Below are 26,721 nucleotides of genomic sequence, written 5' to 3' on the forward strand. Positions count from 1 at the left end.
TGTGTTTGTGTGTGTGTTTGTGTGTGTGTTTGTGTGTGTGTTTGTGTTTGTGTGTTTTTGCGTGTGTTTTTGCGTGTGTTTGTGTGTGTGTTTGTGTTTGTGTGTGTGTTTGTGTTTGTGTGTGTTTGTGTGTGTTTGTGTGTGCGTTTGTGTGTGTTTGTGTTTGTGTGTTTTTGCGTGTGTTTTTGCGTGTGTTTGTGTGTGTGTTTGTGTTTGTGTGTGTGTTTGTGTTTGTGTGTGTTTGTGTGTGTTTGTGTGTGCGTTTGTGTGTGTTTGTGTTTGTGTGTGTGTTTGTGTGTGTGTTTGTGTGTGTTTGTGTGTTTGTGTTTGTGTGTTTTTGCGTGTGTTTGTGTGTGTGTGTTTCTGTGTGTGTTTGTGTGTGTGTTTGTTTGTGTGTGTGTGTGTGTGTGTGTGTGTGTAAATGCTAATATCGATGATCCATATAGGGCCGACCACCCACCCCCACCCCCACCCTTTTTAGCTTCATTTCTTTTAATTAATAGTCCAATGAAATAATATATGACCCTCTACCCCAACCTTAATAAAGAGCACTTTGGCTAATTAAAGAACACTCCTATTTGGTGATTGCAGTGAGGTTTTGGGTATGATCTTGTGCCGCTTTTTACAATATTCAAGTAATACCGTGGCTGGAGACACCATGGACTTCATACAATGTGCTCTCGGGTGCTCGACACGAAAACTTTAACCACTAGGCAACCCAACCGCCCATGATGATTGGAAGTCACAGCGGTGGCAGATCGCCAGCTTCTGTCTCCGTTATTTACATATAGCTGACCTATAACTGTTTGATGACCGCATTAAATTAATAAATCATACGCTTGGAAACTCTGTTTAAAGTAAAAGTAAACATATTACTGTCTGAGTGTACAGCTGAGATGAGTCACACACTCATATTGCCTCACACATTATACAGTATTACACAGTATGTTAAGATGATGAGTATGTACAATACATACATAAATGCATAAATACATATTAATCATAATCATTATATTGCTTTCTTCCACTGAAATCTGTCACGGTGCATAATCGAGTTTGGCAGCTTTGGTGGAGAAAGGGAGAGAGGGGGGAGGGGAGAGAGTGGAGACAGACATACTGTCTGACATACTGTCTGACATAGTGTGGCTTTGGAAGAGAAAGAGAGCGAGAGGGAGAGAGGGAGGGGAGCGAGGATGGGAGTAAGGGAATGTCGTCAGGTAACGTATAGACTCTGCAATCATCTTAGTGTGCTAAGAGTGTTATATGGCAATGATAAAGTATGTTCGTAACAATCACCTCAGTGAGGTAGTGTAAAAATATAGGCTTGACAGTCGTCTTAGTGCTACGGCTATACTAAGGAGGGGGTCGAGGACGGATGGGGAGGGGGGGGAGTTAAGATAAATAGATAATGTCCACGTTGTTATCTACTGTCAGGTGCTGATGTTGATAGCTGGGTGCCTAGACTATGGTGGTAAGTTGTCCCAGTGGTGCTATTATAACAGCTGGTTCAACACTATCACTAGTCTGTGCTTATATATTCATATTCAGTGTCGGACAATATTTTGTTATCATTTGTATTCCATAATGAGTTAGCAACACTGCTCTGCGATGCGAGAGTTAGACATATGTTCATTTTACATCTGCTGTTATCACTAGAATGCATCTCTCTCTCCGCATCACTGTCACCATCCACAGTCAAACAATTTATGTTGGTTGCATATGTTTCTAATCGTGCATACATACTTACTAGTATGTATGTAAAGTAGCTTCAATTAAATAATCTCTGTATTTATTGGTTAGTTCAAAAGGGATTATCATTCAGGGCTCCTTTAACGAAGCAACCATTACTAAGGCTAAAGTAGTAATTATTTAACATTGCACTAAGGTTGCCTAAAATGACTAACGATCACCTTAGTGCTGTGTGAAAGTAAACCTAGGTCCATGTTCACCAAAACTACCTGTCAAGTTCCTGGTTCAAATTGATCTTCAATCCACGCTTGTCGAAAGAAGCGATATGGTGGTCAGACTCGCTGACAATGGTTAACACATGTCATAGTATCTCATTACGTAGATCGATGCTCATGCGGTTGATCACTGCAATGTCCAGTCGCCATAATATACGGACCGATGCCTTAAACTGGAATGTAGTTGTTTGCTGCTTTAAACAACAAACTGTCCCACAAAACACATAGGCAATACCCTATCATTCCCAGAAACATGTGTCTAATGGAGTAAAAGGCAAGGAAGCTTGGCGTTGGAATTTTGATTACAGTTGAATATATAACTGAAAGTCAGTGATGGCACACGTGCTTCGAAAAAGCCTTTCTTGCCCTAATCCCCATTCTTTCATTCTTAAAGTGTTACGACTGTGGTAAGGCAATGTTAGAAATGAGCGTAACAATCATCGTAAGGCTACAAATGCCGTAAGGCCATTTTAGACAACGGGCGTAACAATCATCTTTGTGCTACAAGTGTCTTAAGGCAATGTTTAAGGATGGAAAAAACAATCATCTTAGTGCTACAAGTGTCTTAAGGCAATGTTTAAGGATGGAAAAAACAATCATCTTAGTGCTACAAGTGTCTTAAGGCAATGTTTAAGGATGGAAAAAACAATCATCTTAGTGCTACAAGTGTCTTAAGGCAATGTTTAAGGATGGAAAAAACAGTCATCTTAGTGCTACGAGTGTTATAAGGCAATAATAAAGTACGGACGTAACAATCATCCTAGTGTCGTGTTAAAGTATAGCTTTACGATCATCTTAGTGCTACGACTGTTATACGGCAATAATAAAGTATGGGTGTAACAATCATCCTAGTGTCGTGTTAAAGTATAGCTTTACGATCATCTTAGTGCTACGACTGTTATACGGCAATATTTAAGTACGGACGTAACAATCATATTAGTGCTGTGTGTTATAGAACAGGCTTTACGGGTTCATCGTAAGGTAATGTTTAGGGATTGGCGTAATAATCACTTCAGTGCTACGACTGCCTTAAGACGATGATAAAGTTTGGACGTAACAATCATCTTTGCACTACGACTGTCATATAACAATGATAAAGTAACTCAAGTGTAAAGTATGTGCAATTATTCGATACAAAAATATCCTTGACTAGCCAGGGCTGCAACATGGGATACTAGGTTTAATTGTACATGAGTATGCATGTATTGACATGTGTATTCAACGTTGTGCATTCCTTGCATTCCTTGGCTGGTTGAATGTCACACACTGTGACTCAACAAGTATGACCTGAGCGTCGCAACTCCCATGTCACTGAAGTGTGGAAGGGACTTAACTCCGTTGGGTAGTCTAGTGGCTGTTAGTTAAAGTGTTCGGTCGCCACGCCGAATACACGTGTTCGATTCCCTATATTGGCGAAGTATGTGAAGCCATTTCGTGCTGTTGTTAAAATATTACTGAAAGGGATGGTAAGGCGGACCCGTGAGGATCCGGGTTAGAATTCAGCAACCTTGGTTGACATATGTCATCGTATCTCAGTTTCGTGCCCCAGTTCGATGCTCATGATGTTGATCACTGGATTATCATATCCGGACTCAATCATTTACAGAATTATTATGGCTGGAATATTGCTGAGCGCAGCGTTAAACAACAAACTAAACCAGTCCTTTAAAGATGGAAATATTGGACTGGGCTTCTGATAGTTTTCTCGAGGCCTACCTTCTTCATACCTAGTGGTTCATGTGTTTGCCCGTCACGCCGAAGACCCGGGTTCGATTCCCCACATGGGTACACTGTGAAGTCCACTTCTGGAGTCTCCCGCCTTGATATTGCTGGAATATTGCTAAAAGCGTCTTAAGACTCACCTCTCTCACTCTTAATACCATTAATCTCCATGTGAGCTGATATGCATACGTATGATCCCGGTTTAATATTTTTTAAAAACGCAGTCTTGTGAAGCATGGATAGAAGATCCACCTGCTTAAACAGCTGGCTCATGGGCATACTTAAGATCAGCTTTCAGTTTTCATGCGAATGTTGACATGTGGGTAATTCAGAACTGTACATATAAAATCCAGTTTGTCTAGGATGTTAACATCTGTTTACTCCAGTATTGTCCGACCAACAGAAGGTTTAGATGAGGTGAAATGGTGTTCAACGTTCACTGAGATACCATGACGCAGTTAAGCATGAATACCCCACTCACATTATACTGACTCCGAGCCTACCAGTCCTTGTTGTACCCACTGCCGAGCGCCGGGCAGTGTCCATCAAGAAACACATTTGACGTCTTTTGGGATCGAACCCGCCACCTCCCGCTAACCACAACACCACTTAGGCGGTTCCCACCAGTACAAACATTGGGCAAATCGTTAGGGCTGTGTTAAATGTTTGTTAGGCTGGCATAATGTTCATTATAATAATGCTGAGATATAGATTTATGTAAACTGTATTCCTTATGTTTGTTTATGGATCCAGTGAAGATCTAAATTAGAACTGGTCAGGAGCTTTTATAGTGCAGTGGCTTAGGTCCGAGTTCGAGGATGATCAATACATGCAACCAACATAAAGCATGAAAGCATAAAACTTTGCTAAGTGCTGGGTAATATCGTGATAAAGCATATCTTTGAGGGGTACCCGATGTTTGGGCCCCACTTTCCGAAATATTTAAGATGGCGCCACAGATGGCCGCCACAAATCAAAGATTTCCAATTCTAACACTATTTGACTTTTCCCGTCGCTTGACTATAGCCAGAAACCATACACAGTGCTTGGGAGCATCATGATGATATTATACTCTTTTGGGTGTGCCCGATTTTAGGGGCCCATTTTCCTGAAAATCCAAGATAGCGTCCAAGACGGCCTCCTAAAGTAAAAGATTTCGGATTCTGACAATAGTTGAGTTTTCCCTCTCAGGATTATAGCAGAAAACCTTGCACAGATGTTTTGTCATGATATTCCCCAGCACGTTGCAAAGTTTCATGCTTTAGTCCGCCAAGTATCTATTTGCACCTTAGCTTAGCCACTGCACTACCTTGCTTGTCGTACGATGTGACCAAGCAGTGTATGAAACTCCTAAGAAAAACCCAGGAAGTCCACTGGGCTGATAACTGAAAAATGTTACTGCCCCTGTGAACATGTAACCAGCCCTGTATTAAAAACAGGAAACTGAGGTAATGTGTTAAAATATTGTTATCAAAGAAATGCTTATAGTGAGGTAAACATAAAAATATACAAAAGCAAATTTTACAAAGTACAGTTTGGTAATTCATTTAGTGTCACTGCCATGTGAATGAGACAAACAGGCAAAGTCAGAATGGTCAATATCTTTGGCAAGAATGGTTTCCACATGTTCTTCAATTAGCACAGGGGATTTGTAACTCTCCTTGTGAAAAGTAAACATGCGCAACAGCAAATTTAACAAAAACGACTTGGTCACTGAAAGCATTCTTTAGACCAATCACGTTTAGTGTTAGATAAAAGGATAGGCTGTTCTATGGAAATTAGGGGTTGATTGATCATGAACTATACATACAGACGTCGTCTAGCTACCACAACTGTAAACTATTTTCAAAATATCACCCATGGTCAGTGACATGGTAAAATATATACCCATGGAAAATAGATTGGCCCATGGGGCTGGCTATACAATAAAGTTCTAAGCCCGCCATGTAACTAGCATACAGCGGGCCGCCATTTCATACACTGGACTAAGGTTAACGGGTTGTAAGATCGCTAACTTGGTTCACACGTGCCATCATATCCCAGTTTCGAAAATCGATGCTCATGTTAGCCACTAAATGAGCCAGACTTGGTTATTTACGGACTGTCGTAACTGGAAAGCTGGGGGATAGGAGTGGGTATTGTACATACTGTTGAAAATACAAGTTATTTCATTAAGTTCAGTTATATTTTCCGACGACCTCTGCATATGCCACAGCTGTTTCAAAAACATTCTGATCTGCATGCAAATATTTCACTGAATTCAATGTATAAAATATTACTGAACTTCAATTATATTGTTATTATTCGTTCTGTGTGTATCATGAATTATTTATATATTGAAATGATAATGAGATGTGCATAATTCCACAATTCCACAATTTGTATGTATATTGTTTGATAAGCGTGTGCCCTTACATAGAGCTCAGGCCACCAAAGAGGTAATGCTAAGCAACGGTGCTCGCGTAGAGTACTTGGATGGGTGACCGTGTTTGGCAGTTTGACTCCTGAAGAATTCTCGGATTTCAGTCCTGACTCACAGCGATGTACACTTGATACTTGTATTCTCCCCTCAGGCATGTGACTTTGCTCAAAACTGCCACTGTTCACCCTGTAGAAAATGAGTACCAGGTGGGATAAAGTCCCTTCTAACGTAACAGGCAGGTTGGGTTGGCAGGGATAATACTGTAGTAGATTGTTTGGGCGCTTCCAGCATGCATTGAGCATTGAGAAATGCTGATTATTATTACTAATTATTATTTTTGATTATTGATTATTGATTATTATTAAACCTCACTATCACTAGCTGTTTCGATACGTGTTCATGGGGTGGTGGGGTAACCTTAGGGTTAGGGCGTGCTCCCGCCATGCTGAGGACCCGGGATCAATTCCCCATATGAGTACAATGTGTAGGAAGCCCAGTTTTGGTGTCCCCCGCCCTAATATTGCTGGAATATTGTCGGAAGTGGCGTGAAATTGAACATAATCAGTCACTGGCTCATCTTTAAATAGCTGTTTCAAACGTACAACAACAGGGTGATTAGATTCATCCTTTTATCGTTTTGTTGAATGCGATATCGCAAATATCCACATGTCTGTACGATACTTAATATATTATTCTCTTTTCTGGTGTTCTGAAAGTTTCCACCGGTGTTCCAGGGCGTCATAGGTAGGCCTTGAAGTGTAATGTACCTTGGGCCATGAACGGTATATACGGACCCACCAAAGGTTATTTATTAAACTTAATTTATTGTATGAGACAAGGGCACGTGACAGATGACGTAACGTCCGCAAAAGTGACGAAATGACCATGTAAAGACGATGAAGTACATTTGAAGTACTGCTTTCGTGCATGTCATGAATTATTAATGTAATGGAAAAAATGATGAGGCGCCGATTTCTGGTGTCCCAGAATATCGTGGTGATATTGCTGAAATATTACTGAAAGGGGACAAACTCACTCACTCGGAACTTTTTCATGAGATGAAAAAGACAGGTGTATGTTAATGAAGAAAGCGAACTAAAATGGTGTGCGTTAAGCTTGATCGAACCTAAATATATGTGGTCACCTTTAAATAAAACAGTATAAAGTAAATAGTATCTTTAAATACTAGTAATGTCTGCTTGAGACCTTAATTTAAAAATCAAAGCCAAGTAAATCAGATTATTGTGCTATATTATTTAGGGTAAAAGAAGTAGGGGTTATTCCTTTTTGCGAGCATACAACTAGCCAATGCCAATGCATATGAGAAAATTTAATATCTCCATACAGATGAAACATTTGCAAAGGAAATACATAAATTATCACATTTTCCCTTAATTTATCCTCATCGTCTGTTTCCTCCTTGTCTTCATCATTTGCATTTTATCAATCTTGTAAATCCAATATACTCTACATTTAAATGGTACATTATCCTGTTTCGTCGCGGAAACCTGTGAAGATCCGGGTAAGAATTGATCTTCAGCATCCTATGCTTGTTGTAAGATGCGACTAACGGGATCGGGTGATCAAGCTTTGTTGACTCATGTCAATCTATCCTCAACTGAGTAAATCGATGCTCATGCTGATGATCATTGGATCGCCGCCATAGAGCTGGAATATGGCGTTAAACAACAATATGGCGTTAAACAACAAAATTCAAAACGAAGATCTGAGAGACAACGTCCGAGTTGAACCCAAATGTAAGTCTCATGACCCAATCTACATGAGAGAATCTCGGGTTGTTGAGTCAGTTAGATGTCAGCGGAATCTAAGACGATTTGGCCACGGTAAATGATTTTACAACACGAATACAACATGGCAAATATTTCTTCGATGGATGTAGTTGCCAAGGCACTGGAAGAGGACCATGGGTATTAAATATCGACAACAATATATATGCGATGCTTTTATTACATCCAGAACTGGTCGAATAAGTTCGTTTTCGTGAAACAGAATTCTGATGTACATGTTGCCTAATTTCCAAACCAGGGTGAAAAAATTATCTTTACACAAACAACGGTCCATACCAAGACTCGCAAAAGAAAAGCAATTTTTGAAAAAAATAAAATCTCATAAAAGTAAGCTTTCATGTTTATACCTTCTATTTAAAATCTTGACGAAAAGCCAGAATTGCGATTCTTTTGCTGTTCAGTATATATTTTAAAGCTGTTCAGACTCCAAATCGCAGCTTACATTACACAGTAACATATTCCTGACAACTACTTATTGTCAAAAGACGATGTTATTAACGTCTACTGAATCTGTTGCAATAGCGTATTTGCCATTGCAGTTCTATAAAGGTATTCAAAAGTATCTTAAGTGTGGTTTTACGCCGCTTTCAGCAATTTCCCAGCAATATCACTGTTGTTGCTACCAGATAATGAGCTTCAACACATATCCATGTAGGGAATCGAACACGGACGAGTCTTTCACATTTTAACTAATTAGGCTTCCCCGCCACCCCTCAAACATATGTACATTTTGTCCATTTGACCTTAAAATTCCGAACACCCGTCTGCAGACGTTGTATAAGTCGAACATGCAATTCTGCACGTCAGCATTTGAAGCCGCACCGTTAAGCCTTCTCAACAGTATCCAGATCGTGATTGGGATAAGAGTACAAAACCCGCCGCGTCCGTATTGATCCGAGGGCGCCGAGCAAGCAACAGCTATTTATACGTTTATGCATCAATATCCTTGTTTGGGGCACATGTAAGCGAAGCAACAGCCCCAAACGTGTTAAACCAATATTGGCTTCTACAGCGCGAGTGAACATTTCTGGCGTCACGCGTAAATCATTTGATGAGACTGGGTCGGAAGAAGAACAAGCGAGAGAGATATTCACGGAGAAACGGCGATCTGTTAACCTCTAACAGAGCACAATATCAAACGCAGACTGCACGAGCTGTTTTACAGCATCAACGAAACACTCGGCTCTTTTCGGAAGCAGCTGAGGGATCTTTGGTGGAGCGTTTATGTTCCGCCGTACAGGAGACGCTAATTCATACTGAAATCCGAACACAAGGCTGTGAATATATGCCATATCTCGCCCTTCACTATATTCCAGGGCTTATAATTTGGGACGAGGTATGCGCATGAATACGTTATGCAGGGAACAAGTCGCTCAAGGTGGGAGAACTACAGCTATGTCAAGGTGACTAGAATGGATAGCCATATAATTATTCTCGTCTCAGCTGTTCTTGTCGAAATAGTGAGTATCATTTTGTTGTCAATTGCGTTGTACTGCAGGAATAACATTTTTACACCTGGTGTGTTTTTAAATTTCAAATTTACGACCCTTGAAGCCCGGGTTAGAGCTGGTCTTCAACAACCTATAATCATATATTAGTCGTAAAGGCGAAAAGGGGGATCGGGTGGTCGCTCACTTGCTTGACACGCGTCATCGTATCATACTGGCGTACATCGATGCTGATGGTGTTGACCACTGGACTGACTGCTGGAATGTTGCAGACTGTCAGATCCGCCATGTCACCCAGACGCGTGTTGAGTTCAGTTATTGTTGCTGATATGCAACACAATATTTCAGTAGAAACGAGCGTTCATGTATGTTCAACTTTAGGGTCCACAATCATCTTCATAATAAGATAGAAGTGCAAATAATTCGTGCATCAGCAAACTTCCTGGGTTTGTTGTTTGGTATAACTAAATTTCAGTTTTAATCAGTTCTCAAATGTTGTAAGAGGGTAAGATTCTTTATGGATAACAACTTCTTTATTACATATGATGCGACATTTCGGTATGGATCCTTATACCGTTGTCAAGCAACCACATGCACACATAAACGTCACGCATTTATCGTTACCTTGATTTAAGAGGGAGGGGATGGTCACGTGACTTTGTTGCAGCTGTTCCCTTTACACTCTTACAAAATAACCTGTGACATCCCGTTACCATAAATGCTACTATATAACATACTCCAAGTAACCAGATTGTAGAGAGTTAGTGACTGGGGACACCCATGTGGGGAATCGAACCCAGACCTTCAGTGTGACAAGCGGACACCTTAACCATTAGACCACCATTAGAGCTAGTGGGTGTGATTTAAAGAATTTCAAGTTTCATCACGGGATGTCTGTTTAAAGCGGGAAGAATGCCCAAAGTGATACATGTCTTGGATGTTTACCATTTCGCTGAAACCAACAAGTATTGGTTACAACCCTAGAAACAATACCGGACCAAATCGGGATTGAGCCTACCTTCTGGAACGGCGAGGTAACCCAGCGGTTGATGTGTTCGATCGTCACATCGAAGACCCGGGTTCGATTCCTCACACGCGTGTAGCGTGTGAAGCCCATTTCTGGGGTCCTTCACCATGAGACTGTTGCCAAAGGTTAAACTCACTCACTCTGTGTAACCTTGGCAACCTGTGAACACGACAACATGACATCGTTGTTATTACCGCTGTAGTACTCCCCGTGAAGACGTTCGCTCGTGACATCCTGGGTTCGATTCCCGATATGGGGATATTGTGCATGAAGCCCATTTCTGCGGTCCCCCGTCATTATGTTGATGGAATATTGTTAAAAGCGGCGTAAAGATACACTCACTCACTCATTCTGATGTGCCCAAGGGACACAACTCTGTACAACAAATTGGGTGCGTTAGACTACTGGGTAACATGTGATCATGGCTCCGCTGTAATTACGAGTGTATTAATGACAAACCTACAAATATTGTCTGAGCGAGCAATGCTTCAAACCGACCATCGCGGTAATTCCGATGTGCTCAGGGAGGTGTGGTATCCCCGTGGTGAAAGTGTTTGCTCGTCACACCGAAGACCCGAGTTTGATTCCCAGTAATTGGAGCAATGCGTGAAGCCCATCTGCTGGTGTTCCCGTAATAGTGATGGGCTACTGCCAAAAGCGGCGTAAAACCATATTCACTCCTTGTGTATTCAAACTGTCTGTATGGTGCGAGGAGGTATTTGCTCATGATATTAACCTCTGATTTACTAGACTCAGGCTAATGATCCAGAAAACTATATATCGGCAAATATTTACAGTCACAAATGCTGATGGCTTTCAAACCCGGTAATATGAAAACACAATGGCTGCTTGTCGTGCCATTCCTGATACTCGTTTGACGTGCTAAACATGTCATTTGAAACCTCCAACCGCGTATCAGGTTTCAGATCTAATTCAGCGCGGTGAATGGACAAATCATCTGACACTGTGTCAAAAACAGTGTTATTAAGTGACATTCATTGTGATATTTTGTCGTATGGTGGCGTCCTATGTTTTAAGTCGGTTACTGAGCTGAATTGATATAATGTTGTTCGCAACAACTGACCGCGGGGGTAACTTAGAGGTTAAAGCGTTGCCGAAACGGGTACGATGTGTGAAGCTGATATCTCCTGTTCGCCCGCCGTAGTATTGCTGGAATATTGCTAGGAGCGGCGTAAAACAATATTCACTCGTTCCATTTAGTTCCATTGATCGAGTCGATAGTTTGGGTGTGCATTTCAACATCTTATTTACTTACGTGAATTACAACGAGCGTATTCGATACCAGACATACACCCACACTCTGAACTCGGAGTTCAAGGTTAAAGGGATTAGTGACGGTGGGGTAACCGAGGGGTTAAAGCGTTCTGTCGTCGCGCCGATTCTCCACAGTGATACGATATGTGAAGCCTGTTTCTGGTACCCTAGCTCAATATTGCTAAAACGGCATAAAATCTAACCCACTCATGCATCATAAAATACATCGTTTATGTCAGCTCAGTGCTTTTTTAGTATATTTAAAGGCAACATTTATTGTGGTTGACTTGAAGTTCAGTATGTGATTATTTTTTTATGATTAGATGTTTTTAATATTGCAAGACAGCCGTTCAACATTAGGATTGCGAATGGCACATTGCAAACGTTTCGGGCGTACACATGCTAATGAGGTCACAGTGAGAGAACGGACAGAATGAAATTCAGATTGTCACTAACGTGTATGTCCACCATAAACAGTGATGCTTGCTTGACAACTGCGCCTGACAGAGTCAAACGTCGGAGGAAGTCTTGAGGAATGGCATTCCATATGTGTGGAAGCACCTGAAGGAGAGGTGCTCAAGCGTGACAGTGGGATTTGGCCAACTTCTCAACTTCTCTTCTCCATTTTGTCCCAGACGTGTTCAAGAAGGGAGAGATCAGGAGATTCATATTTGTAAAAAATAATAAAATGCGTTGTAAACCTTTTCTCTTGTATATAAACAAGTGTGTTGATCACACTAACTTTTGCCTTTGAGTATAGGCGGTTTGTAGTCTGGTAGTAAACATATCAACACAACATATCGCCGGTTCCGAGTTTGATTCCCGGCATGGGTGCTATGCTTGAATCCCTGTTTTAGTGTTCCCGCGCTGTGATATCGCTCAAACATTACAAAAAGAGAAGCAATCTATCGCCGATTAATATCTTTTGAAAGCACACAAATGAACATATATTTTTCAAATTAAGCAAGGTATTGCAGTATTGAGGTCACTATTTGCATATCTACCAAAAAACTGCACTATAAAACCTAGCAAACAAATTAAAATGAATGCACTCCTTTGTCATGCGTGAAAACAAACAATATTCTACTTACTGAATGTTTCCACTTACAGGTTTACACACAAAACTTGTTGTATATCCACGACAAAGATGCTTCAGAAACGTGCAGTATCACTCAGCTACATCGGGAGCACAAGCCACAATTGTGCATTTGCTGATAGTAAACGTATCTCTGGATGTTCCGAATGCAAAAATACTGTCACATTTCCTTGTAATATCACCTCGTAAAGTTTCAAATACACAGTGGTTTTCCAGACCCATATAATCATGCGTTTGTGGTTAGTTAAAAAGAACATACAAAACAAGGTGACAATCAAGGTGACTGAAATCACATAAAATATGAACACAGAGAACTTTATGGAGCATTATTAACCCATTATTTTTGCAATGATACTTTCCAACACATAACTAAACATTCTTGTGGTGACCACGATGGGAAATTATTTGAATCCATGTAGATTTTATAGTGAAAAATGTTCATTTAAAAAACCCAGAGATTTTCATTCAAAACCTTGTCTGTGCAAGTACTGTTCTGGAATGTTCAATGTTGAATTTATTGGTGAATGTGAACATCACAAATGTCATTTTCACTAAATGACAAGGTCATTTGTTTTGGCAAGAGCCTCGAGAAAACCAAATGTTAAACATCATTGTTGTAGGCATATGGTTGTCTTTCCAATGTGACAGATGGAATGAAGAGTGAAAAAACAAGCAGTTTGTAGAAATAAATGTTTGATGGCATGATTCACATTACGGTTTGTTTCTTGTTAAAAATAACTCTAGAATTTGGTTTTGTAGTATAGTTTTGAATTATTAATGAGTCAGTGGTCCTTTAATGAATCACCATTTCAGTCTTTTAGATTCAGCTGACAAATTGGCGTTTTGGTTCTCTCCTGAGGGTACGTGTTATTAGAAATGTTCCTCTCTTATGTCAGTATATACGAACAGCTATGTTGTGTTTAAGAAAGCAGTGTATGTAAAATTTTCATGAAGGACTTCAGTGGATACTCCATGTAGGCACTCAAGGGTTATTCTTATTTGGCTTTTACTTGGCTTCAGAGTGCTAAAATTGCATGATTAAGATATATTTCCATGGATTTCAATTTGAGGCTGATTCATAAGTGAGATCTGTCAGGGGGTACATAACCAATTTCTTTGTGTATATATACTACAGACAAAAAGTACAGGAACACCCTAAACTTTGATAGTCATATAATAACTTAACCATGGTGAGGTCGTTGATACTGTAAGGTCAATGCAACTTTGTGTGTGTGCTTGGATGTTTGAATCCAACCCGGTGCTGGTGTCTTTCAGCACCCATGTTTTTCGCTGTTTTTGACATTTTCTTATTTTACCCAAGCTCAAGAAATGTTGAATCACTTGCTTCACTGCATGTTATAACATGTCGATTAAAGTGCCCATTAAGCACACACAAAGTTACAATTACCTCAGAGTATAAATGACCTCACCACGTTTATGTGTGACCCTCAAATTTTAGGGTGTTCCCATTCTTATTGTTTGTAGTATATTGTATGTGTCTACCTTTTTCACCGGGGACATATAATCCCAGACTATCTCTCCATCTTGTATTGTCGGCCCTTATTAATCCGACTCACAACACCAAGCATTGATAAAATGAACTTGACAATTTGTACAACTCGACATATAAAAGACTGTTTAAAAATCACGATAACCTGCGGATCTGGGGACTCAGATCCACTGATTGACAGGAGATATTGACATGATTACACACTAATTCGTCTATTTCGCGCTCTAACTGCTCCGCTCAATAGCCGAAACTTGATTATAGTTGAACGTGTCGATCAATTCCAGGGGATTCCTTACTTAATTGACAGCTATAAACAAGGAATGAATTACGAGGATTAAGTGACACATTTTATACGGTCAGTCAATATATTCGGGCCTAGCTACTTTCGGATGTCGTGTGTAGGACTGACCTCACTAAGAGTGATTTATATAAACAAGAACGCTTACTTAACTGGTTCCAGATGTTTAATTTAATTTATTAATTAATGAGCGAGTAAGTTGAATTTTACTCCTTACTCAGCAATATTCCAGCTATATTACGGCGGTCTGTAAATAATCAAGTCTGGACCAGACGATCCAGTGATCAACAACACGAGCATCTATCTGCGCAGATGGGAACCGATGGCATGTGCTAACCAAGTCAGCGAGCCTGACCACCCGATCCCGTTAGTCGCCTCTTACGACAAGCATACAGTAATTAGAATACTAGCATCTTCAAATGTTGAAAACTCATCTGCAAATCCCTAACACTGATTTGTTTCCTGACCAACACATTTTAGGAATAAAAAAAATGTGTTTAAAAATGAATCGTTTACGTTTTTACTTTTCGATCTACAGACCTGCATTTCTCACTGTAATTCGCCACTGTAGACGAATACACTGTAACTAGACTACTCGTCAAAAACGTAAGCACTTAGTAGACGTTTTAACAACCCGAACCGACGAGTTATTCTTTTTCGATGAAACTTTCTCAAAGGAATTTAGAAGACATCAAGAACAAAACTCGTCATTTAAGAGTGAGTGAGATTAGTTTTACGCCGCACATAGCAATATTTCAGTTATATGGCCGCAGTGTTTAAATAATCGAGTCTGGAACAGACAATTCAATGATGAACAACATTAGCATCGATCAAAGAAATGTGTCAACCAAGTTACTGAGCCTGACCGCCTGATCCCACCAGTCGCCTCTGAAGCACTGAAGATCAGTTCTAACCCGGAACTTAACGAGTCCATCTGACAGAGAATCATGTGTTTTGTCTCTGTCCCTGCAACATTTGAGATGTATTTGGTAACTGCAAATCACAGGATGCTCTGATCACCCACCACTGACTTTCCTATATAACCCAGTGCGGTAGGGTAGCGTAACGTTCGCTCGATACACCAAAAGACTGATTTCGACTGATTCCCGCCGTGACATTACTGAAATATTGCTAAAGGCAGTACTTTTACAAGTGTATTGTGAAATCAGGTAGGTAAATGACTGATAGATAAAATATGTTTTCCCACCTGTATCGAACCCTCATTCACTGCCTATTTTTTGTGGGTCGCTTGTCACGCGGAAGAGCCGGGTTCGATTCCCCACATGGGTACAATGTGTGAAAGCCTACTTCTGCTGTCCCCCGCCGTGATTTTGCTGGAATGTTGCTAAAAATAGCGTCAAACCACACTCACTCACTCACTTTTATGTCCCGGCAACGTGTATGTTTAAGTCGAAATTCGTGTTTTAGTGGAGGCTACACTAATGGATAATACATGTCCTTACACACACACACACACACACACACACACACACACACACACACACACACACACACACACACACACACACACACACACACACACACACACACAGAAAAGAAAACACACACAAAAAAAAGTTACGTAGTTACGTAGATCGATGCTCATGCTGTTGATCTCTGGATTGTGTGGTCCAGATCCGATTATTTACAGACGCCGCCGTATAGCTGGGATATTGCAGTGTAAGATTCAGTCACTCATTCATAATACTGGCAGGCCTAATGGGATTAACCAGAGGGGTCAACGTCTACTGACAGGGTCAATATTACATGTTTTGACATATTACCGAGACATGTTGTAACATATCATCTTGACATGTTTTGAGATATCAACTTCATGTGTCGTGTCAAATAAAGTTCGACGTGTAAACACCCACCACCGGGTTGGTGGGATAGTCTAGTAGTTAAAGTGTCTACATGGGTAATGATTGTGTTGAACCCTTTTCTGGTGTCCCTCGCCTTGATATTGCTGGAATATTGCTAAAGCGGCGTAAAACTACACTCACCCACTCTACCACACAAAATACCAATCATCACTCTTAAGTCAGTTGTGTAGTGCTGCACATGTCGCAACCAGTCTGAAAAACTTCTATGTTCGATGTAGGGGTTGAGGTATAGCCAAATGGGTTCGATTCCCCACATGGGTACAGTGTGTGAACGTCAATGTGGAATATTACTAAAAGCGGTGTAAAACTAAACTGACTCACTCCTTTTTCCTTGCAGGTTGAGGGGAAGCAATGCTGGCACAGCAGTCAAGGCAGGACCAAAGTGTTCTAGTGCGTAATTGTTGAAAGCGTTCGTATAATATCCTGCATCCTTTGCATCTGGTTCATGTGTTTAGGTCTGCCCGTTTTTCGAATCCAGGGACTAGGAAATTGTACAACATGCCATTATCAAGTATGTTGGGGTTGATTTGGTGTTTCTTTTTCTGTTTAAAACCTAACATGCCAACTTGGCCGAATTAGATACGGAAAGGTGCATATAGTTACTATTATACATGGTGTGGTGTATAACCAGATGTCAATATGATTGATAGATGTGCGTTTCAGCCTGTATCGAACCTCTGCACTAGGATCATGTATTAACTGATACGATATCCTAAACTGTCATGTGACTGTCACATGTTTCAGTTGTTCGGACAGCCAGGTGTGCTGTGGGGGGCAGACATGCTGCAGCCTGGATCAAGCCTTCTACAAACTGTGGTACTTCTGGTACGTGTACTATTCTAAAACAAACTTCATCTAACCAGTCTCAAATCAAAGAAAGTCCCTTTAGCCACCCCAGTCTCAGTTGCTACCAAAGTTCTCACGTCCCTCCATCTCCGGAGTGAAGCAACAGGGGAGTTGAATTCCGAGTCCGCCATATGAGCTACCATGGGGATACCTCGCCCACTACGCCAGAGGTGTTTTATGTAGAATAAATGTTACTGAAATTTTAACAATAAGAGATATAAGAAATATAAATGTCAACAGTTTCATGGTAAAATTAGGCAACGGGGTATTTCTTTTTAAGTTCTGTTTATATTATTCTTTTTCCTTCACTCCGTTGAAGTTGGCATGAGGACTGTAGGCGAAGAACGATCCGATAAACCACGACTGACGCTTATAATGTTGAATAATAATTATATTTCACGTGGATATTTATTAAATATGGGATTGGCAATCTGAGAGCACAAGTTAGTGAGGAAATGGATGCATATCGTTGATGGTGACGAGATTTTACTTTGACATAAAACATATTTTTCAAACCGAAGCGAGGGAAGTACATTGTCAGCCTTTGCTCGCTTCCCTCGCATATATGTATAGCAAAACATTTTCTCTCTGTTGCACTGCAGTTTGCCTGTGCTCAATCTGTCTATCCAGTTTCCACACCAAACAGCGTCCCCTAATTCCTCTATATTGTCTTCAAATCAGGCAAGGTCCCTCCATTCGTCCAGTCTCCCTGTCAAAGAAGGCCCCCCCATCAATCCCGCTGTAAGTCCATCCACTCGATCCCTGCAACTGATCTCACATCATATAAAATCCTCCTTTCCGTGTTTTGGCAGGCTGACCGTGCTGCTGCTGTTGTTGCTATGTGCCGCCGGCATCTACTGGATCAGACGGAACTACATCTACCACAAGCTCCTAGCTCTGTCCGCCTGGAGCTCACAACACCTCGTTACATCCTTAAATTCAGGTGCTTTAGTTGAGTTTGTTTTCAGCATGCGGTCCCATGACTGTAGAAACGGTTTTGACGACCCAGCCCAAGTACTTAAAATCTAAAAACAAATTGGATCAGATGGTCATCCTCTACTGACTGCATGTGTGTCTGTGCTCCAGTACCTGTGTTTATGTGTTGTGTGTCTGTGTGTCTGTGTGTTGTGTGTGGCCTGTTTCTCTTTGCGTCTGTGTGTCGCCTGTTTCTCTTTGTGTGTGTGTGGCTTGTTTGTATTTGCGCCTGTGTGTGGCTTCCTGTTTCTTCTTGCGCCTGTGTGTGGCCTGTTTCTCTTGTGCGTCTGTGTGGCTTGTTTCTCTTTGCGTCTGTGTGTGACCTGTTTCTATTTGCGTCTGTGTGTGGCCTGTTTCTCTTTGCGTCTGTGTGTGACCTGTTTCTATTTGCGTCTGTGTGTGGCCTGTTTCTCTTTGTGTGTGTGCGGCCTCCTGTTTCTCCTTGTGTCTGTGTGTGGCATATTTTTTCTATGGGTCTGTGTGTGGCTTCTTTCTCTTTGTGTGTGTGACCAGTTTCTCTTGTGCGTTTGTATGTCGCCTGTTTCTCTTTGCGTCTGTGTGTGGCCTGTTTCTCTTTGCGTCTGTGTGTGGCCTGTTTCTCTTTGAGTCTGTGTGTGGCCTGTTTCTCTTTGCGTCTGTGTGTGACCTGTTTTGCTTTGCTTTGTGTGTGTGTGTGTGTGTGTGTGTGTGTGTGTCCCGTTCCTCTTTGTGTCTGTGTGTGTCCCGTTTCTCTTGTGCGTTTGTGTGTGGCCTGTTTTTCTTTGCGTCTGTGTGTGACCTGTTTTTCTTTGCGTGTGTGTGTAGCATCTTTCCCTTTGGATCTGTGTTCGCCGAGACGTTATATAATTACTCACAATATCAACCACTGTTTTGTCTCAGCAAGCGCACAGGAAGCAAACTAACTGTTTAACGAAAAATATTAATCATCTGAGTGTCTTGTTGCAAGCCGTCGCCATAGAGCTTGAAATCCGCCCTGTGCTCAGTTTTCAAAACAAACTTGTCAAACAAATCCCTGTTATTTTTATAGCTACAATGCCGTAGCTTTCCAACACTGATCACCGTCGCCTATAATAGCGACAATATGCACTGAGGACATGGAGATTCAGACAGATCCGAATACAAATACAACTAATCGCACGCCCGCTTGAAGTTCACAAGTCACAGCACGCTGAAGGCTCCATTGTAAACTGTCATATTTGGTTTAGTGATATTTAATGGCGAGATTAATTCATCAGTCGATCTCGTGTGTGCTATCTTGCTCCCTCTCGGTGATATCTAACAATTATTTATATGCAGGTAAATATCTAGCCATTCCAGTGAACTCCCTCTTTTCATGCGGTGGCGAAGTGGTCTTTGTGGGCCATTTGAATAGGGCATGAACCACATGTATGCATGTTAATATTTAGCCATTCCAATGAACTCCCTAGTGTCATGCGGCGGCTACATGGTCTTTGTGGCCATTTGAATAGGGCGTGATTCATATGGCTGAGCAATTTGTATTTGTGTGGTTGATTGTTGGATAGGTTATAGTGTCGAAAGTTAAATGGTAGTGGCGAAACAGGCCAGGTTGTAGTGGAAAGGTAATGTTAATAGTAGTCGATTCTTCTTGCAGTGATAGGGGAATGGTGGCTTGTGTCCATGTTAACGTGGAAGTCGGGTTGAGGGCATGTGCGTAGCTACCGTTATCGAAAAATGGCCAGGTGTACTCATGATTATAGCTAAATACAAGCCCTGAAAACTCTCTGAATGTAAAGCTTTCCAATCTATCCGGCTTACACGAGAATTCGAAATATTGGTTTGCTGCAGACCTGGAGGAAAATGGCGATAGGAAATTGTTATGGAGTTGTGGGTAATGTTGATTGTATATAAGCAGTCTGGTTGGAGGTAGTGTCGACAGTAACTTGGTAGAGGTGCTGAGGGTAGTGTTGATGGTAAACTGGAAGTGAAGATGAAGGTAGTGTTGATGGTAAACTGGAAGTAAAGATGAGGGTAGTGTTGATTGTAAACTGGAAGTGAAGATAAGGGTAGTGTTGATGGTAAACTGGAAGTGAAGATGAGGGTAGTGTGTTGATGGTAAACTGGAAGTGAAGAAGTCGGTGTTATTTCAGTAGAAATGTTCAGCGACTTTCGTTAAGCTAGCAGGAAGTCACTGCCAATGTCGGATGTGTTTGACCGTAGCTTACGGTAGTATCAAGGTGTTCTTTGGGGTATAATCAATAGTGGGTCTTTTACTCAGTTGATTTACGGTCATGAATACATTCTGGACTTGATCGATACAATACACAAGGGTGATTCATTGATCTGAGAAATTGTACCGTCTTGATATATCAGATTAATGGATCCATACGCAATGTCTTTTCTTACACTATGGAAGAGTGGACAATGCAGTTCGATTGGCTGGAACTGATTTATATCATGTGTTGACAGCACACATGTTCCTCATGTTGCAGCGCTACAAAGGTTCTAGATAAAATGACGCCACCCTTTGAAAAGTCGAGGTTTTATATATGTTTCATATAGAACCGCATGGTCAAAAATGACCATGATCAGGGTGATCCCCCCCTTGCCGTGTTTGAACCTCAGAAAAGAATGTCGTGAATTCATAAACAAATGTTGTCAACGTCGTAAGCTGCTTGGTGTTTCAGGTGTTCGCTGGTTACGTCAAAGCTGGTTTTGTCGATTTCCCACATAGCTACAACATGTGAAGCGCATGCCCTTCATATGGGGATTATTACAAAATGGCGTAAAACAATACTAACTCACTTCGTTAGCTTGTCACTAAATGTCCATGTTTGTTTTTAGGCAATGTGACGACGGCACCCAAGAAGAACACGCGACCGGAAGTTCCTAATGAGCTGATACATTTACCGCCCTATACCCCTCAAGAAAAACCTCCTCCATATACGGAATACGACGTAGAAAGACCCCCGATATACAGCAGCGCCGATGTAGCTGAGGGGGAGAAAGCACACTTAGTGGACCAGCGAACTGAATAACAAATGTTAACCAAAATTACTGTGTTTGTGTGCAAGCAGATCCTTGTTTCCACATCAGTGTTTGGGAATACAAGTCCACTTCCTGAAACTGAATTGACCAATCAACATATTTTCAAATATTTATTTATTGGAAGAGCATATGATGCACTTACTTCGGACAGAGGACAGATTTTCATCTGTCATGTAGTATCATGGTATCACACGAGACTGTGAATATCAGCATTAAATCCATCAGTGAAGCTAATACTTACTGATCTGTCTGTTGCAATTCCATGCCATTTTATGCCAAAGCTATAGCAACAGTTTCCTACACATGTCATCGCTTCCTAATTGTGCAGATTACTGCTCATGCTGTTGATCATTGGATTGTCTGCTTAAGACTTGATTATTTATACCGTGTAGCTGCGTGTAGCTGCGATAGTTCTGAGTGCAGCGTAAAACAACAACAAACTAACCATTAACTTCCAGCCTAAGTATATTGTACAACCATCATAGAATTCGACCTCAATCGGGATCGAATTCGCACAAATCTACTGCGCCACGATTCTGCTTTTCCCGAACGTGTTGAGATCGTACGCGTATTGTTGCTAGGCAACGTGAATTGCATTAGGTAGCCATTGAAGTCCCACTACCAGCGCTGACCTTCCCCATACGAGTCCAAAATGATAGTGCATTTTTAATGCCACTTGTTCCTTGTTCTTGTTATTTACTGTTGTGTTTTAAAAATTTTGGGCGTTTAAACACTGGCGTTCTGGCGTTCTGGCGTTCTTGTGCAGACAGCCAGTTCCATTTTTACATGATTAATCGTATGATGACGAGATCTTCCAGCCTTGTAATATCGCTCAATAGCTCTCTTTAATTCTACGTTCAATAATGAATGAGTGAGCTTAGTTTTACGCCACAGTCATCTCTTTGAATTATTTTAGTATTTGAATTGGCATGGCATGTCATAGTGTAAGAGGACCCCAAGAAGATCCGACTTCATTAACTCACGCTTGTATACGGCGACTAACGGGATCGGGTGATCCGACTCGCTGACTTGGTTGACACATGTCATCGTATCCCAGTTGCGTAGGTAGATGATCATGCGGTTGACCACTGGATCGTCTAACCCAGACTCGATAATTTACTGACTGCCACCATAGCTGAAATATTGTTGAGTGCAAAAACTAAATTCACTCACTCACTAGTGTAGGAGGAAAGTCCGAAGCCTATTGCTGAAATTCATAATCAGAGCAACATCTGCAATTTAACTCAGGAGAATAGGATAATGATGTTTCTAAGGGAAGTAACTCCATCACCTTGGTGGGATGGGAATTACTCTTGTAAATGTGTACTCCAACGTTTTGTAAAAGCAAAACCTATGTATAACAAACGCCGACATACTGGGCGGTGAGGTAGCTCAGAGGTGAAAGCGTTGGCTCGTCACACATTAGTCCAGGGTTTGATTCTTCTCATTCGGATAAAGTGTGAAGCTCATGTCTGGTGTCCCTCGTCGTGATATTGCTTGAATATTGCAGAAAATGGTATGGAAATAAGTTCACTCCGGCAGCACATAACTAAGGCGGTCGGGGGGTCAGACTTGCTGACTTGGTTGATCCATGTCGTATTCTAACTGCGTAGATCATTGTTCATTTTGTCACATGCTGGGTAGTCTGGTCCAGGACCCGTGAACTTCCGGGATAGAAGAGGCCTTCAGCCAAGAGGCGACTAACTGGATCGGGTGGTCAGACTCGCTGACATGTCACCACATATCATCGGTTCTTAACTGCGCAGATCGATGCTCCTGTTGTTGATCACTGGATTGTCTGGTCCTGACATGATTATTTACAGACCGCCGCCGTATAGTTAGAAACTGAACTCACTTTCTCATTCACCCTGGTCCAGATTCAATTATTACCAGAATACTGACCGTTAAACAACGAACAACTTATCAAACCTTCCAAATTCCACTATGCGTTTTCATAGAGTCAGTATATATTTATGTTGGACTATGTAGGTAGGTTTTTATTTATATTTTGATAGTTTCTCTGTCTGTTGTTATTACAGATGTTTGGACATCTCGCTGCGACTGTCAGTGAGTGCGTTCAGTTCTACTCCACGTTTAGCAAAATTCAAGCGGTATCACGACTGAGGACACCAGAAATGGGCTTAACACAATGTACTGATGTGGGGAATCGAACCCGGGTCTTCGACGTGACGCGCGAACACTTTACCACTAGGCCATATTTTCTGTCACATACATGGTACCGACTGTGGTATTATCTCTGATTTTTACTCACTAAACTGGCACAAGCATGTTCTTTTCATACGCGTATTAAGATTTCAGACGAGACGATGTCAACAATGAAAGAAGTCATCCTCTACTACGGTGTACCTGAAGCAAATAGTGAAAGGTATATCAAAATACTACCTGGAGTTCAAACAAGTGATTGCATTTATATTAATCGTCGGGGTTTACTGTTAACTGCATTTTAACTATAATACTCAAACGTTAAGGACTGTCACACCTTTCATATTGCTATAGTCAATTTCTATTCCATGCACGTATAGGTGGCCCTTAACTGGTTTGAGTAGTATAATTAATATAAAGTCAGGGTTATTATGTTTTGTATTGTCATGTATGTATGTGAATTGTACATCATTGTATAAAATACAATGCATGTGATAAATAAACTCGGTTCTCCAGTATGTAATCGTTCCGTTCTGGTCCATCAAGTACTATCGACCTGTTCGCCACCGTGTCCTAATTTCCGAAGTAATATCACAATCTTCATTTCACCTATTACAAACTGGGGATGGACTCCAATCTCGCTCCTGATATGTTTAACTTAACATAATAGGGTGGAGATCACAAACCCTGGGTCACCGAGGATGGTATTAACTGCCGTTTAGGGTTGGGACGGGTAACCCAGTCACCCGGGACGGGTGGGTAATGAGTGGGCCTGGATACCCATCCCAATACCCGGACAAGTCATGATTATGCCACTAATAGATTAAAACACGTAATGTGTTATTCTTTCATGATTTAAAAGTTGTGTCGTCTTTGAAGATTTAGTCATATTGTTATGCGTCTAAGACATAGCTAAGATGCTGAAAATTTCAAAATTGGGGCCTCCAGGCTGAAGAATATATTGACATTTCTAACAATTTTATGTCAGGAATTAACGTATCGGGTATCCAGGCAGGTGTAATAGGGGGTGAGATACCCGGATAGGACATTTGGACCCTTCCCAGCCCTACTGCAGTTAGATTCGACTTTAGATTCGTGTATACAGCCAAATGTGTTCTCATTGTATATACTAGTGACGTTGTCATCCATGACATGATTTAACGTCGCAGACAAGTTGTGAGATGACGGTGCATTTTGTTGGATTCAGTTAAAGAGTTACCATTATATTTTCAGTTTAGAAAGGTTATATGCTATAGTCGCAAGAGGTAACGTAATTGACCCAGTGGTCAGTTTTCGTGGACGATCGTTCCTAGTTTGAATCACTGGATTGTTTGGGACAGTTATGTACAGGCTGTATATATTGCTGAATTGAATCAGGCTTAAAAAGAAACAAGACCAGACAAAAAAAACCGCGACACACAAAAAATATTGACACAGTGGCATGAACATTAGCTTATCTTCATTGGTGAGTTATAACATATTACACCGATGTCTAACAGTTGTTTGTTGATAAACATTCGTGTAAATAAAATGGATATTCACTGTTTGTGTACTGTTTTGTTTTCATTATTGCTTAAAGATTTAAGTTTATGTTAAAGAGAGACCGACAGACACAGAGACATAAATACAGAGAGGGAGACAGAGAGAAGGGCAGGGAGAGATAGCCCGTAGCTACTTATCCTTTCTGTGGGAATTTGGTTAGCGTATTGAGCACTTGTAGAGGATTAAGATTTTCGTGCGTGCGTACGTATGTGCAGGGGAGGGGGCGGGTCACTAACTTCGTACATAACTCTCGGGAGAGGTCGTTCAAATTGCACATGCTGCTCGATAAAACTCATCATCGCCCCCTGCCCCCATCCCCAACCTTTAAATACGAAACGGTCCCTAACAGCATGTATGAGCTTGCTGTTACACAGAATGTCAACGGTATTGCTATAACTCTATAAAGCCCTATAAAATATGCCCCTATACCTCAAACACCTCACCCCACTGCTCAAAGCCACCCCACACTCAGGCTTAATAACCTCGTAAGGGGTCAGAAGTTTACCCCGTTGTCAAAGCAGATACTTTGACGATCTCTAGTGTAGGGCAAGTATGTCAGCCCGTCAATTGAACAGACAAGTGGGTCAGAGCGTGATAGGAATATTGGATTCGAGGTATGTGTCTGGAACGACCTAACGACGAATAACCACAAAACGCTAAACGGCATATTCATCTTGTCCGATGTATAGATTCCGATTTGAAACATATTTATTGTATAAATTAACACAGCGAGAGAGGAATACTTTACATACATGGTAATGAATCTGATTCGTCTTATATATAACTGTTCAATTACTATTGAGTACTTGTGTACGTAAATATGTTTACCTTAATAACTGTGTAGATAGATGCTCGTGATGTCGATCACTGAATTGTCTATCTCGATCATATTTATTATTTACAGGCCAACGTCATATATCTGGGATACTGCTGACAGTGGGGTTAAACAACAAAACAACAGAACAAAAATACAATGTCGTCTGTTGTTGTAAGAAATGGTTCCTGCCACTTTTGGCAATATTCCCGCTATATCACAACGAGGGACCAGAAATTGACTTCACATACTGTACACATGTAGGGAACCAGTCCCGTACCTTTGGCAAGATGAACAAACGTTTTAACTACTGGTCTACCCCACTTCACTCATGTTATATGTCTCTGTTACTAGCCGCTCCACACCAAATCCCAGGACCCGGTGGACTATATAATGTATACGTAATTACATCGGCTGTTCCCACAGGCTAGGATATTATAGCTTAGACAGTGTAACACCACGCTTAAATATGCATGACCCGACACGCTCATGTATACTGTGTTTTTAAATAGGTGTGTCGACCCTCACACAGCCTCCAGTTACCTGGATTAATTACATTTTAGATATACATGAGGTGTCCCCATCATTTGTCTAATTACATTACTATCCTTATAGTTCTATTTTATTCTTTGAGTAAATGTTAAATACGTGAATGGAAAAGTGAAAAAAGCAAACTGAGAGAATATAAAAAGGAAAACGAGTGAATAAAGGGTAGTAAACCTCGTTAGGATGAGAGAGCCACAATAAACTCGGTGCGCCTTGTGGCAGCAAGAGTTGTATACTCCCCAGGGAGTTGAGACTGATTATACGATGTGACGCTGAGATGGACATCCAATGATCGAGGGAAAGAAATACCGGCGCCTTGAGCAAGCAATGGTTGCATGGATATGTGCCCTATATAAATATCCAATGATAATAATAA

At 41.1% G+C, this 26,721-nt stretch overlaps 1 protein-coding gene across 2 annotated transcripts; it reads left to right on the plus strand.

The window, feature by feature from the left end:
* The first annotated feature begins 1,095 nt into the window (after positions 1–1,095).
* LOC137255789 (uncharacterized) lies at positions 1,096–23,961 on the plus strand. Of its 2 annotated transcripts, none has more exons than XM_067793323.1 (5): positions 1,096–1,217; positions 16,791–16,843; positions 17,198–17,278; positions 18,112–18,242; positions 21,077–23,961. In XM_067793323.1, exons 1-5 carry the CDS (start codon positions 1,194–1,196, stop codon positions 21,268–21,270), a joined length of 483 nt encoding a protein of 160 aa, XP_067649424.1. In that variant the 5' UTR covers positions 1,096–1,193; the 3' UTR covers positions 21,271–23,961. The 2 variants fall into 2 exon arrangements, with proteins under 2 accessions (XP_067649424.1, XP_067649423.1); XM_067793322.1 differs by lacking the exon at positions 1,096–1,217 and adding an exon at positions 8,940–9,376.
* The last annotated feature ends 2,760 nt before the right edge of the window (positions 23,962–26,721 follow it).

The sequence above is a fragment of the Haliotis asinina genome, chromosome 11, assembly GCF_037392515.1.
Source record: "Haliotis asinina isolate JCU_RB_2024 chromosome 11, JCU_Hal_asi_v2, whole genome shotgun sequence".
Lineage (NCBI taxonomy): Eukaryota > Metazoa > Mollusca > Gastropoda > Lepetellida > Haliotidae > Haliotis > Haliotis asinina.

What these genes read in the sequence shown, in the direction of transcription:
- LOC137255789 (XM_067793322.1), top strand. Translation starts at nt 9,272, where the DNA reads ATGCAGGGAACAAGTCGCTCAAGGTGGGAGAACTACAGCTATGTCAAG. An exon ending in GGCAGGACCAAAGTGTTCTA is followed by an intron (nt 16,844 to 17,197) that starts GTGCGTAATTGT and finishes CACATGTTTCAG; the next exon opens with TTGTTCGGACAGCCAGGTGT. An exon ending in TACAAACTGTGGTACTTCTG is followed by an intron (nt 17,279 to 18,111) that starts GTACGTGTACTA and finishes GTGTTTTGGCAG; the next exon opens with GCTGACCGTGCTGCTGCTGT.